This window comes from Mobula birostris, chromosome 27, assembly GCF_030028105.1.
Source record: "Mobula birostris isolate sMobBir1 chromosome 27, sMobBir1.hap1, whole genome shotgun sequence".
Classification (NCBI taxonomy): domain Eukaryota; kingdom Metazoa; phylum Chordata; class Chondrichthyes; order Myliobatiformes; family Myliobatidae; genus Mobula; species Mobula birostris.
The window spans coordinates 41,987,873-42,002,236 of record NC_092396.1 but is presented as its reverse complement, the minus strand read 5'-3'; the positions used below and the strand labels follow the sequence as shown (position 1 = coordinate 42,002,236).

The following is a 14,364-nucleotide window of genomic DNA, read 5'->3' as shown; positions in this document are numbered from 1 at the left end:
TGTCCTAGACTCTCCCACCATGGGAAACATCCTTTCCACATCTACTCTGCCGAGGACTTCCAATGTTCGAATGGTTTCAATGAGATACCCCCTCATCCTTCTGAATTCCAGTGAGTACAGACCCAGAGTCATCAAACGTTCCTCATAAGATAAACCTTTCATTCCTGAATCTGAAAATGAGTGAAATTAAAAGGCCCTGGTCCAAATCCCCAATCTCCACTTCCTTACTTGAGGAAGACCAAACTGCACCCCGACTGTGTGATGATGCAACACGTGGAAATGATTGCTGAGTGTTTTTTGCTGGTGTCTGCGAGAGTGAATGTGATTCTTTTCAGATTATGTGTGCAGAGCAGAGAGAAAAAATCTTCTGATGTTTTTGCCTGTCCTTTAGTGACCACCTGATTATCTGTGATAAGTTTAGGACACTAGAAAATGCACTGGAATAGAGAAAACAACACCAGCTGGGACAGAACCAGTATCGTCTGCTGGCATTGAGTTGTGGATAGAAAGCAGTACCATTTGAAGTGGAACTGAGCTAGGAAGGGTGAGAACTGTCCTGAGCTGATGGGTGGAGATTGGGGCCTTTTGCTGGTTTACATCTTGTCTCGTAGGTGGGGTGGATCCACCAGGGAGGAAGGAGCAAAGGTTTATAGGTGGGAGCAACCAGCCCTTGGAATCCTTAGCATAGATTCCAGGCCCCATTAACACTCAATCATCACACCAGGTGAATATCACATCCCCTTTCAATGCATTGCATAAATACTCCCCTCCAACCTCGGTACAATTTAAGCATCACATCAGATTCATTGTCAATCATCCAGACTCAAACTTTCTTTGAAGCTTGAATTGCAATTGGAATTAGTTAATTTTTGTCACATGTACCCAGATGAAGTGAAAAGCTTCTCTTACATGCCTCTGATACAAATCAAATCATTCCACAGTGCATTGTGATAGAACAAGGTAAAACAGTAGCAGAGTGCCGAATGAAGTAGAATAGGTACCGAGAAAGTGCAGTGCTGGCGGACAAGAAGGTGCAAGCTCGTAACAAAGTAGACTGTGAGGTCAAGAGTCCATCTTATCACACTAAGGAAACATTTCTGCTCAGTTGCTAGATTTTACAGCAGAATTTTCATATGGCCTCTCTTGCTGGACTGCACTATAATTCTGGTAGATGTTTGAAAGACACTCTGTAATCATCTCATTGAATGTATCGAGAGAGGAAGCATCAAACGACAATCATCAGCCATTTCCAGTAGTTGATTCTGTGACCACTTCACATTCTATTCTCCTCAAGATGGTAGCAAAGTTGACAATTATCACCTGCTCCAAGGCAGGCTGACATCTAAAGCCAATGGAAACAAATTTCTGCCATTTTATCAAACGATTCTTCATAGATTTCTGTGGCAACTAAAGGGCAACTTTATTCACTTCAGGAAAGAGGCAGTAGCAATGGAGACAGTGCAGAAGAGATTCAGCAGGATGTTGCCTGGAATGGAGGGCTGTAGTTTAAAGGAGTGAATGGATTGATAATGTTTAGAACATAGAACAGTACAATACAGGAACAGGCCTCTCAGCCCACAATGTTGGGCCAAACCAGCTAAAAAGTAAATTAAGAAAACAAAACTAATCCTTCCTACCTACACAATGTCCATATCCAGGAGGTAGAAAATAGAAAAGCCATAAAGGGATATAGGCCCAGTGCAGGCAAATGAGAATAGTGTAGAAAGACAATAAAGACAGCACAGATGAAGTGGGCTGAATGGGTCCTCTTCTGTGCTGTAAAATTCCCTGATTCTATGAGTGAAATTACTATAACAGTTGAATATAGTTTTACTTCAGCATTAAATGCTGCTATAATATTTAACCAAACCTACTACAGGAATTAAGGCACTTGCATTTTGCTGGATGTTAGGACGTTCATGAGGACTAGAAAAATCTACAAATATTGGAACCTCTCAATCAGAACCAGGTTTTTATCCCTGACACACGTTGCAACATTGGTTGTTTTGCAACTGCAGTACAGTGCTTAGTATAGAGAATTACTGCAAGTTACAATAAAAACTGAAATAAACAGTGTAGAAAAGGAATAGTGAGGTAGTTTTCATGGTTCATGGACCATTGGAAATCTAATAACAGAAAGGAGGAAGCTGTTCCTGCACAGTTGAATGTGCATCTTCAGACTTCTGTACCTCCTCCTCCCTGATGGTAGAAATAAGAGGGAATATCTCCAAACTTTGTAACTTTAATGGCCCCTGAAAACAGATGTGGAGATCCTAATAGGTAATCCAGCTGCACGATTGCTTCAAAGCAAGCCCAATTGATAAGCACATGTAGCCTCCTGCATTAACTACACTTTTGAGTAACTGTGTACACCAGGAGGTGCTGGGATATTTAAGAGGCCGGTGGTTCATTTAAGGCCATCCTCCATCCCCTCAAAGGGAGTTCATTCATGGCAATTTCAGTGATTAGGGTTATACTGTGACCTAGGAGCCACAGGTCAAGGTTGCTGCATGAATTGGGAGCTTGTGACCACATGGACTCTTCTCTCATGAAGCAGTTTTTCTTGCTCTTTGTGGCATCTGCTCATTCTCCAAGGGAAATACCCATCCTGACCCATGCCTATGGATGAGACTTACAGTAAGAACAAATTCTTTTGCACCAAGCACAGCATCTTCAGGTAATTCTAAGAAAGCTCCAAAACCCTGTAGGAATCACGGCTGATCTATGCTGGCTCAGTAACAAGAAATGAGCAGATGCGTGCAGTATTGTTCTGTTACAATCTATTTACAGTAGAACTCCAACAATCCGGGATGCAAGTGTACGGACATCCCAATGGTTTGGCATCTGACTCACTCACTTGTGAATAATGTGAGGCGGGAATTTGAAGTGCAAGTGTGTGGGTCAGGATTGGGTTGGGAACTCCAGGGCTGGACAGTAAGGGCAGATTTACAAACTGAAGCTCACTGAATTCTATTTTCAGATTCCTTTGAACTCTCCAGTCTCAGTTTCCACTCCACTTATTTTCACTGAGTTCGCTGGATAATTTGTTGTGCTACTGTATAACATGTTGAAATAAAGTGAAGCAAGTGCATGGCTGGATATTAATAGGAGCAACCCCCAGTAGTCTAAAAAATCCAGCACCACAAAAGTCTCAGAGATACTGGATTATCAGGGTTTTACTGTATCTTGTCTGTTCATCAAACATGGGCTTATTTACCATGAAATCACTGGCTTTTCTCTAGCAGTTTCATGCGCACAAGAGCCTTATTGCCAATCTTAGCTTTCTAGCTCAGCGACATAACCTTTCCAAAGTTTTTTATTGACCAAGTTAAACTTCTTACCAATATTTCTTTGCTCAGGTCTTGTAGGTCTATGATTAATTTAGGACAATGCAGTTATGTTAAGTGGCCTGCACCAAACCAGAAAATGTGAACCAAGTTATTTGCACCATTGTATTCAAGGAAGTTTGCAGACCAGGCTGATTTTGTCACTTATCACATCCAATGTGGTCACAGGTGTAATTGATCAATCAATAGTTGTATGCTCAGAGAGCCAGCCTTCACACCATTAAGTTTGGGCATCTGGGACCTGCTGTATGTCCCCAGAAGCTTTTTGACCATCTGTGTGAATTACTTTATCCCAGCAAAAGTATCTGAAAAATATCACACACAGATAATGTTAACTAGTAGCAAAACAGTATAAATGTTAGAAAACATTGGGGATTGTTAAGAATGACAAGAATGACTAAAAGTCAGGGTAACAGAAAGAAGAACTAGAATTCATTCCTCAATCTTTGGCTTCTTGGACAGAAGACTCGTTCATCTGCAACTCATTGGTATGCTCTTTTGTTTCATAAGAAATGTACCTGTGTTTGGAAATCCTTTGTAGTTTATAGATCTTTTATCATTTGAAAATGCTTTATAAATCAGAAATGTTCTGTGTTTTATTTATTTACTTAGACATAGAGCCCAGATTAGGCCCTTCTGACTCTTTGAGCCAAGCTGCTAGCAAGCCCCGATTCAACATTAGCCTAATCACGGAACAATTTACAATGATCATTTAACCTACTAACCGATACATCTTTGGAGTGTGGGAGGAAACTGGAGAACCCAGAGGAACCCACGCATTCCATGGGGCGGGCACGTAAACTTCTTACAGAGGACTCCAGGACTCAACTTTGAACTCTGACGCCCTGAACTGTAATAGTGTTGCACTAACCATTACACTATAGTGGCTTATAAATGTGCATTAAGAAGTATTTGTTTAAATTTGAATGTATATAGTTAACAATAAAATAACTTGTGTTTGACTAGCTTAGTTAGCTGGAAGTGTTTTTTTCTTGGTAGTGGGGAGGGACCCACTACTCAAGTAGTGGGTGTAGGCAGCTAGGCCTTGCCACAGAAACCAGACAGGGGCGTAAACTAGTCTTTGAAGAGTAGGTTGATGCAGTATAACCTCCATATCGTGGGAATACCCGGAGATACCTATATTGGATAACGCCTTTTGAATTTAGCGCTGTGGACAGTGAACCCAATACCATCACAGTACTACATTATGTGACCAAACCAGCATTTCCTCACTCCCGGTCCTGAAAGTCTCTATACCTAGAACCCAGTACCCACTCTGTTCTTGAGCCACTCTCCCAACCCACCCTGCCGAAAGAATCACATCCCTGAACCCTCGGATCTTTCTGTTCCAGAACACTTCATTGTTTTGTGTCCTGATTTTTTGTTGCTTCTTCTCATTCTTTCTTTCAAACTGTAGCTCCTCACGTTTCTCAGTTTTACTTTAGATTTATCCATTCCACCAAGAACACAAATCCACTCTCCAGAGCAAAAGCAGAGAAGCAGAAATGTCTATCATTTGGTAGGCTGAAATATCACCCTGGTGCCAGGAACATCACTCAAGTGTTAGGAACACAATCACTAGGTTAAGTGCAAAATCCTACTGTTGGGCCGTCATTTTGTCAAAAGAATGACACCACTGCCAGAACCATAACGTTCAAGCAAGGAGGTACTCAAATAAAGAGAGCTACAATTCATTTTTAAAGTCACAACCATTGTGTCAGAAACACAATCAGACTGATGGGCAAACAACTATCACTTTGATGGTCGGGAACCTTCATTGGGCACTACAAGTACTTTCCCTAGATAAGGAACGCCATCCGAATGTCTCAGTTACAACCATTTTGTCACAAACATAACGATAATATCATAAACACAATTCAACTGCCAGAAGCAGAATTCCTAAAGCAGGAAAGTAATTGTACTGTCAGGAGCACAATCAGGTCATGAGCATGACTTTGCCGTCCCTGATGTAATTATTCTGTCTGGACCACCTGTGAAAGACTGAGGGACACAATTCCTTTATCAGCAATGCGGTTGGATAATCTCAAATGTTCAAAGGTTCCAGGGTTCATTTATATTCAAAACGTATCCATATGCAACTCTGAAATTTGTCTTCTCCAGATAGCCACAAAACAGAAAAAGAACATAAAAGTCGTTCAGAGAGAAACATCAAACTCACCCCTCCCCTCACGCATAAAAGAATGGCATCCTAATCATCAAACCCCCCAAAACACCCCTCCCTCCGCACAAAACGGAACAGGAATATCAACTGCCAAAAATGACCCCTCCCCGGCACAAAAAAAGCAAACAGAACATCAATCCCAAAGCACCCTCCCCTTGCACAATAAAGTGGTAAAGGACTGGGCACTAAAAAACACAGAATCTAAAAACCATAAGTCTGAAAAGTCTACAGTCCATAAAGACAATAGTCTAATCCATAAATGCCGAACCACAATATCATCCTACAATATCAGAGACATTCATCGAAAGAGAGGGACCCCACACGAGGCAGGGAAGCCTTCCCGCATTTGAAGCAAAGTTTGGAGTCACCCTACTCCACTAGTTATTGATGCAGTTGTTTCAGTCCCTGACTCACTGACAGGAGAACTCTCTCCTAATTTCAGCACAATGAACTTCCACAGTTAAAGAAAATCATCTTGAAAGCATTGTTCCAATACATATATTTTGTTCTACGGGTTATTTTTATGTGTTTAATGCTTTAAGGCTTTAAGGTGCTTTGTAACCACAATGATTATTATTGTTACTTGCTAGGAATAGAACACTGAATTTGTTAAATTGTCAGAAAAACATCTGGGTCCGTAATGTCCTTCGAGGAAGGAAACTTTCAGGTGCCAAGGTGCGAATGTGGCTAAAGTAGTTAAATTAGAAATATTTTGAGAACTGGAGGGACCAGAGTGAGGAACTTGCAGAATTATCAAAAAGATATAAATTATACAAAAGCCATCGAAGTCTGCAGTACAACGTCACAAATAAAGTTTGTGAGTTGTCAGACTGAAACATGAAGCTATGATGTGGATGCAACAGACGAAAGAAAAGCTGGCACAGATCCAGGGATTGACTTGTCTTCTTGGACCATATAACAGGAATTATGGGAAGAAAGGTGGTAGAATACAACTCTAATTAGACCATATACACTCGATGTATCAGAGACAGAGCTACACAGCAAACCTCTCAGTCAACTCTTCAAAAAACTCAGCCTAATTCATGGCACATTATTTCCGACACAAAGCCACGTTAACCATGCCTGTTCAGTCTGTACTTCTCAATTGCAGGTAGATCCTTTCTCTCAGAATCCTCTCCCGTCTCTATCCCACCACTAATGTTAGGCCCACTACAATCAAGTTCCTTAGCTTCCCCTTGCTGTCCTATTTGTAGGTCCCTTCATGAATCAAAGTATCGAGTACAGGAGATGGTATGTTACATTGAAGTTGTATAAGACATCGGTGAGGCCTAATTTGGAGTATTGTGTGCAATTTTGGTCATCTAACTACGGGAAAGATGCAATTAAGGTTGAAGGAGTACAGAGAAAATTTACAAGGATGCTGCCAGGTCTAGAGGACCGGAGTTATAAAGAAAGATCGAATAGGTTAGGATTTTATTCCTTGGAACATAGAAAATTCAGAGGCGAATTGAGGGGTGCAGATATGGTAAATCCAAGCAGGATTTTTCCACTGAGGTTGGGTGGGACTACAACTAGAGGTCTTGGGTTAAGGGTGAAAGGTGAAATGTCTAAGAGGAACATGAAGGGAAACTTCTTCACTCAGAGGGTTGTTGGAATGTGGACTGAGCTGCCAGCATGAGTGGTGCATATTGCAATCATTCTGTGGTCTAATTCACCCAAAGCCACTGCTGCTTTTATTATATCACTGAAGATTAGGCAGTTCTGAAACGCCAGAAGATCTTCTACTTTTTCCGTTGGTAGTCCTATTGGTTTATTATTGTTACATGTACTAAAACAGAGTGGAAAGCTAGCTTGCATAGTGTCCATACAGGTCGAATCATTACACACTGAATCAAGGTAGAACATTAACAATGCAGAATAAAGTGTAACTGCTACAGAGAAAGTGCACGCAGGTCGTTATGTTTGTAAATCCAAAACTAATCGAAAGAAAATACATGATCCATAAGGATAAATATGTCCATTTCATTCTTACTTTAGTGAGATGTGCACATAATGACGCGGTGGCATAATGACGTACACCATTCATGTACTTTTACATGTAACCCATAATAAATTATGTAAACAACAACAAATGCTTAATCAAACAATATATTTACAATATCACACAAACATTACTGAAATACTAAAAACATAACATGGGTAAACAGTAAAATGCAAGATTACAACGAGGTAGATTATGAGGTCAGGATTGTACTAGGGAATCAATTACTCGTCTTATTACAGTGAAGTAGAAGCTGTCCTTGAACCTGGTGATACATGCTTTCAGATTTTGTCATCTCCTGCCCGACAGGAGAGGGAAGAAAAGAAAATATCCAGGGTCGAATACGTCTGGCAGGACAAACCTCCTCAATTATGCTGGTTTCTGGTTGTCAAGTTGGCTGAGTGTGACCTATTTTAATGCTGAGCTATTTTGAGCTATTTAAAGGAACTCTTCACAAATAAAGCCCACATTCTGTCTTTGACAGTTACATCAGGGTTAGTTGATTAACTGCCACTTTTATGGATATGCTTCTGGGCATTCACTGAGGTTTGCAGACTTGAAGTGGAGGATTCTAGTAGAGTGAACATGCCAGAGATGCGCATTTGTACCTTAGCCACGTAACAAATCGGGATTCATCCTTTGTGTGGGTCAGGGACAAGGAATTCAATCTACAATTCTTAAAGGAGACTGTTGTGAAACCAATCAGACTGAGATATCAGTAACAGCAGCACCCATTAGTAGTGGTAAGTGTAAGAGCTATTTCAAATGTTTATGCCATGGGCATCTTAATCAGCCGCAAAAGATGTCCATGAATCACTTGACCCACAATGTACAGTTACATTATGCAAGTTATAGATTGTCTGCTGACAACCCTATCAATTCTTGCACAATACTTTGGAAAATATGCAGAATAACTGAGGTATCCTAGCCTCTTGATGTCTGTGAGGATTTTATGGAGTCAAAAGGGAGAAGGCTGGAGGTATGACCCCATGACTATTCTGAAGCAAAACAACTCCTCTCCAATTAGCTGGAGGTCCATCTCCCAGCAGTACAGTCTTGGACATTCTAGAAGACGGAGTTTTAATACTCTGCTCTTTGATCTCTTTAACTGTTATATCCGGGTGGAGTTGGAGGTGGCAAAGTGATGGCTGACATGGGGATGCCCATCCCAATGGGCATATGTGATTAAAATGGTGCCACCATCATACCCTTGTGGTTTATCAATGATTCCTATTGGACAACATGTTGAAATGCCCTCTTCCTCTCACACACCCCATTGCCATTTGACCTGTATCTTACATCAAATACAATTGCAATGTCTGAAGATCCACCCCAAGTATTTTGGGCAACCCCTTAACCTTGCTGGTTCACTGAGCTGAATGATAACTTCAGTCTTCACTCTGTCACTATGCAAAAAAAATGGCTGTGCATTTTAAGCCTGTGGATGATTGATAGAACTGGAATCCTGCTAGGACTGAAAGGCTTAATGCTCGGATTAATCAGTCGCATTGAGCAATTTTACTCAATTGCCTTTGGGCTGGGGGAAAGGTTCAGAGTTTTCCCTTCCCCACTGTTTTACAAGTCATTTCGTCCCCTTGGAGAGCGGGATAATAAGTTTAATGCACTTTCTGGAAGATTAAAATTGGATAAGAGATTTTATTTAGCAATACAGCATGGAGTAGGCCCTTCTGGCCCTTTGAGCCGTGCCGCCCCAGAGTCCCTGACAAATCTAATGAACCTTAACCTAATTACAATGACCAATTAACCTACCTGGTACGTCTTTGGTCCGTGGGAAGAAACGAGAGCACACAGGGAAAACCCACGCATTTCACATGGAAGACGTACAGAGGCTCCTTACAGAACTGTGCCAGAATTGAGCTCCAAGCTGCAAAGTGCCCCAAGTTGTAATAGCATCGCGCTAGCCGCTACACCCAGATGTTGAATATTATTGAATCCCATGTTATTGCTAATGGTGTGGAGTGCTGAGATGACATTTTAAAACGAACAATTGCACAGAAATGTTTTATGCTACACACACAAAATGGAGGAACTCAGCAGCTCAGGCACTAACTTTCGAAATGACTAAATAGTTGATGTTTTGGGTCAGGACCCTTCTTCAGGACTGGAATCTCGAAATGCTGAAAATAGTTGGCCCAAAACGTTGACTGTTTATTCATTTCCATAGATGCTGCCTGACCTGTTGAGTTCCTCCAGCATTTTGTGTGTGTTGCTCTGGATCTCCAGCATCACAGCTTTTCTTGTGTTAATGCCTTATGTTACGCTCTCAGAAGGAACTTGAACTAATGAAAAGTATTAATGGGATTTTTTTTGCCTCTGAGTTTTCAAAAATGTTAAATGCTCCTATGCTATTGTGTAAATATGTTTGCAATACTGTGTGACATTTCAATTGTACTTTGACTTTAAGCATCTTTGATTCTCCCAACACACCAGGACCACCCACTGCTCCAGTAAATGCCCTATCCAGTGTAAATGGAACCTCGGTATTCTTGGACTGGAGCCCGCCTGCCAACAGTGGAGGGAGAAGTGACGTCCGATACAACGTCATCTGCAGGAAGTGTGCTTGGGAGTCAAGTCAGTGTGAAGCATGTGGGAACCAGATAAGATACAGCCCCAAGCAGATGGGATTGACTGAGCCAGCCATCAATATAGTAAACCTATTGGCACACACCAACTATACACTACAGGTTGAGGCAGTGAATGGAGTTTCTGATCTCAGCTTGGAGCCCCGGCAGTTTGTTTCACTTAATATCACCACTAACCAGGCAGGTATGAAAGATAAGTCTGATTTAGTTCAACATTACTATGTTGAATGTTTGGTGTGTGTGAATTAGGTTCATTGACCATCAATTCTATGTGCCATCACCCTGAGACACAACAACAGACCAATCCAGCCCATTTATAATTCAGTCTTTCTAAAGGCTTGCATTTTCAAAGCATGTATTATTAGCTTCCTCCTGAAATTTACATTGGTTTTGACATTTAATATTTTAATTTTGATTTTATTAAGCGCAGTAGCTAAGTGAAGGCCTTGACATCCAAAGCACATGCTCTCTTGCTCGTTCTGTGCCTCTTATGATGCCCTAAGTGATCACATTAGGGTGAAAATAATCACCCCCTCCTAGCTCAGAGGTGGAGCCAGGTTGCCTCTCCTGAAGATAGTTTCATTGGATTGACTTCACTGGTTGCCAGACTGAGGTACATGCCAGTTAAAACAAGAGCAGCATCATTGGCTTTAGGGTAAGGTGGCCAAGGATGCAAGTATTAAAGGTGAGGAATTTAAATTGCCGTCTCAGCACAATCTAACGATCCCAGCTGCCATTCTAACCACTTGTTCAGTTGGAGATAGTGTTGTATGATGTGAGCAGGAGGCTGGCTCATTAGTTACTGTCTGTTGGTTCCTAGCAGCCTAATGCTGCTTTAAAGTGATAGACCTGACACCTCACCCAATGCTCCTAGTGAGTAAAATCCCTTTTGGTTGGACTCAGGTGCAAACTGGCTACAAGAAATGTTCAGAGTGGTGCTTGTATTAAAACGTGCTGTTACTAATATCAAGGAAGATGGTGATTACTTGTTATTCTTTGTGAGCGTTACTTACCTAGGTTCAACCTTTGCAGTTCAGCCTATGGAATTTTGCTTCTTTTCACTGGAGAGGGGAGGGCTGGGACCAATAGCAGTAATAATCCACAGGCATCAGGCAATGGGATGTGGGTAGAAACAGGCTGGGGATTATCTGCTCCTGGAAGATCATGTCCAGTCCCAAGGTGATAGCACACAAGACCCAAGAGGTTCGGCAAATGCTGGAAATCTTGAGAAACAAACATTTAATGTTCAAGGGACTCAGCAGGTCAGGAAGAATCTGCAGAGGGAAGAAAAAGAGCTAATGTTTCAGGCCAAGACCCTTCATCAGAAGTAGAAAGGACAGAGGCAGAAGCCAGAATAAAAAGGTGTGTGCGTGGGGGGGGGGGGGGGCGGTGTGGAGGGAAGCAGGAGTACCAGCTGGCAGATGATATATGAAGACAACAACCACAAAAGGCTGAAGGAACTCAGCAGGCCAGGCAGCATCTATGTAAAAAGAGCAAGCAATCAATGTTTCAAGCTGGGGCCTTTCATCAGGATCCTGATGAAGGGTGTCGGCCCCCAAAATATTGACTGTTTCTCTTTTACAAAGGTGCCGCCCGTCTCTGAGTTCCTTTGTTTGATTTCCAGCATCTGCAGATTTTCTCATGTAGGTGATATGTGAATCCAGGTGAGAAGGAAGGTAGGTGGGTGGAGGAGAGGGGGATGAAAAGGAATGATGGAATAGCTGAGAGATGATAGATGGAAGAGTTAATGGGCTGCAGAAGAAAGAATCTGATCAGAGAGGACAGGAGATGATGGAATAAAGAGAAGTGATGTATGGAACCAGAAGGAGGTGATGAACAGGTTGTGAGGACAGAAGAGAGGAAGAGAAGGGGTGAGATGATCACCAGAATGAGGAAAAACAAAGTGGGGGGAGTGTTGATGAGGGGAGTGGTTACTGGAAGTTGGAGAAACTGATGTTCTTGCCATCAGGTTGTAGGTTACTAAGGTGGAATATGGTGTGCTGTTCCTCTAACCTGCTTTTGGCCTCAACATGGCAATAGAGAAGGACATGGACTGACATGTCAATGTGGGAATAGGAAGTGAAATTGAAGTGGGTGATAGTCCTGGATTGAGGAAACCCCCATGTGGACTGAAAGGACAGACCAAAGTCCAGTATCACTGACCTCAATGTGTTGGAGCTCTGGGTCTGTCTATTTCTTGGCTCACCTCTATGCAGACCAGAATGACATGTACCGAATAAGACCATAAGACATAGGAGCAGAATTAGGCCACTTGGAGTCTGCTCCACCATTCCATCATCTTATTATCCCTCTCAACTCCATTTTCCTGTCTTCTCCCTCTCACCTTTGACACCCTGATAAATCAAGAACTTATCTGCTCATTTACATGGTCTCCACAGCTGTCTGCGACATTGGACTCCACAAATTCACCAATCTCCTGCTAAAGAAATTCCTCCTCATCTCTCTTCTAAATGAACATTCCTCTATTCTGAGTCCGTGCCCTCTTGTCCTAGACTCCCCCACACTTGGTCAAATGTAACACTAATAAAACCCTGATGCCATCACTCTGGTGAAGTTTTTGCAATGTGTGAAGAAGTGTTACCACTATCCTACTCGTTAGACTTGCTCCATGCCTGGCTTTGCTCCCATCAATGAGCCATGGTACTGGATCAACTACTATATCTAGACTGAAAACGAGTCTACTCAGGGCATTAAACTTCCTAGAACAATACCACATGAGGACTCATAAAATATTCTGTCATCTTCTTCTTTTTAACAGAAGTTTTTGTGAAGAAGTGTGCAGTAAATTTTTTTTTCTTTTTGTATTATTATTTATAATGACAGGTTTGACTCCCTCTGCTGTAAGAACTTTTTGTTCTGCTGGAAAACACTGTTTTTAAGCTTTGTTTTCTGCAGTGCTTCCAGACCAGGAAGCCTGTTTTGCCTACAGATCATCTAGTGATTGTTTGACATATCTGCAAATGTTACTGCCAGGCTGTAACTTGGAAGGGGAAACCTGCTGACATTATCAGCTTCTCCACCACCTGGCTCTACCTAAAATGATTCTCTTTGTGAATTTGGTATTGAAGCCTAATTTCTCCAAGGCAGGAGACGTTGCTTCCCTATCACTTTGCTTTAGCAGTCGTTGAGCTGGTGTTCAGCTAATGAAAATCTTCTGGTTATTGAAGGCCTGCAGTAAATGTAACCTGCCTTGTTACAGTAAATGCAAAATGCCATCTTTTCCAATACGTTATAGGGTAAATTTAGCTTTGTGTCACGTACTCCTGTGCCCGAGATAAGTGTGTGAGCAGATCTTGGAAATGCATTGATGCACTGACATGACTGCTGTACCCTGAGTTGTTCTCTGGATTGAAAACTGTTGTGTGTCTGTTTTGATCCAGTTTACCTCTTGTGAGCTGCTAAAACTCACTGCTTCTCACTAATGCTGTAATTTCCAGTCTCACCACAGTGTTTTTTTTTGCCCATGGGTGTCTGCGTGTCTTCAGCCCCATCACAGATCTTAGTTGTCAAGCAGGAAAACACGAGCCAGAACAGTGTAACGTTGATGTGGCATGAACCTGCCCAACCCAATGGCATCATATTGGAGTATGAGATCAAGTACTTTGAGAAGGTAAACATTTTCCTTTTGTCTCCTTACTTAAATCATAACTGTGTGCGTAGAGTGGAGCAATTGCTGTGTCACTGACTGCAAGACAAGAAACTGGCATGAGGTACCTCTTTACACTCCCATCATGTTCCTCTGAAGTTACTTTGCAACCACAAATCTGTTATTTCCTATAAGAAAATATACTCAAAGCTGTTTTTAAATAACTTGTTAACTGTTCATTTTCACTCTCAGCTCAAGGATGAGCTTCAAATTGAGCCCATTTACACAAATATGGAAAATATGACTATCTTAGTTATAGTCCAGGAAAAGGAAAGGAATTCCCTATTTGCATTTGATGGGAGGCAACTTCTAACATGCAGGATGAGATTGAATGGTGCTCACAGAATGCTAATTGTGTTCTTGAGATGTGTGATGGACATTCATTCACTGTGACTGAACTCGTGGTTTTCCAGCTCCTGCTCAGAAAGTGCCTGCATTTGAACAGAAGGAGGGGGAAGACAGAATTTCCACTCTGAGGATTAAAAAAATTATGTCTAGAATTCATGTTAACTACCTACCTGCTTAATTTCTAGAAGATGGGTGGATTTAAGTCCAACCCCACA

General features: G+C 41.8%; 1 protein-coding gene across 1 annotated transcript in view; it reads left to right on the top strand.

The window, feature by feature from the left end:
• epha8 (eph receptor A8) overlaps window positions 1-14,364 on the top strand; it is a 527,259-nt gene that overhangs the window by 370,755 nt on the left and 142,140 nt on the right. Inside the window, exons 5-6 of the mRNA XM_072245448.1 lie at window positions 9,983-10,318; window positions 13,641-13,765. Coding sequence (XP_072101549.1) covers window positions 9,983-10,318; window positions 13,641-13,765 — 461 coding nt within the window. The remainder of the gene's footprint in view (window positions 1-9,982; window positions 10,319-13,640; window positions 13,766-14,364) is intronic.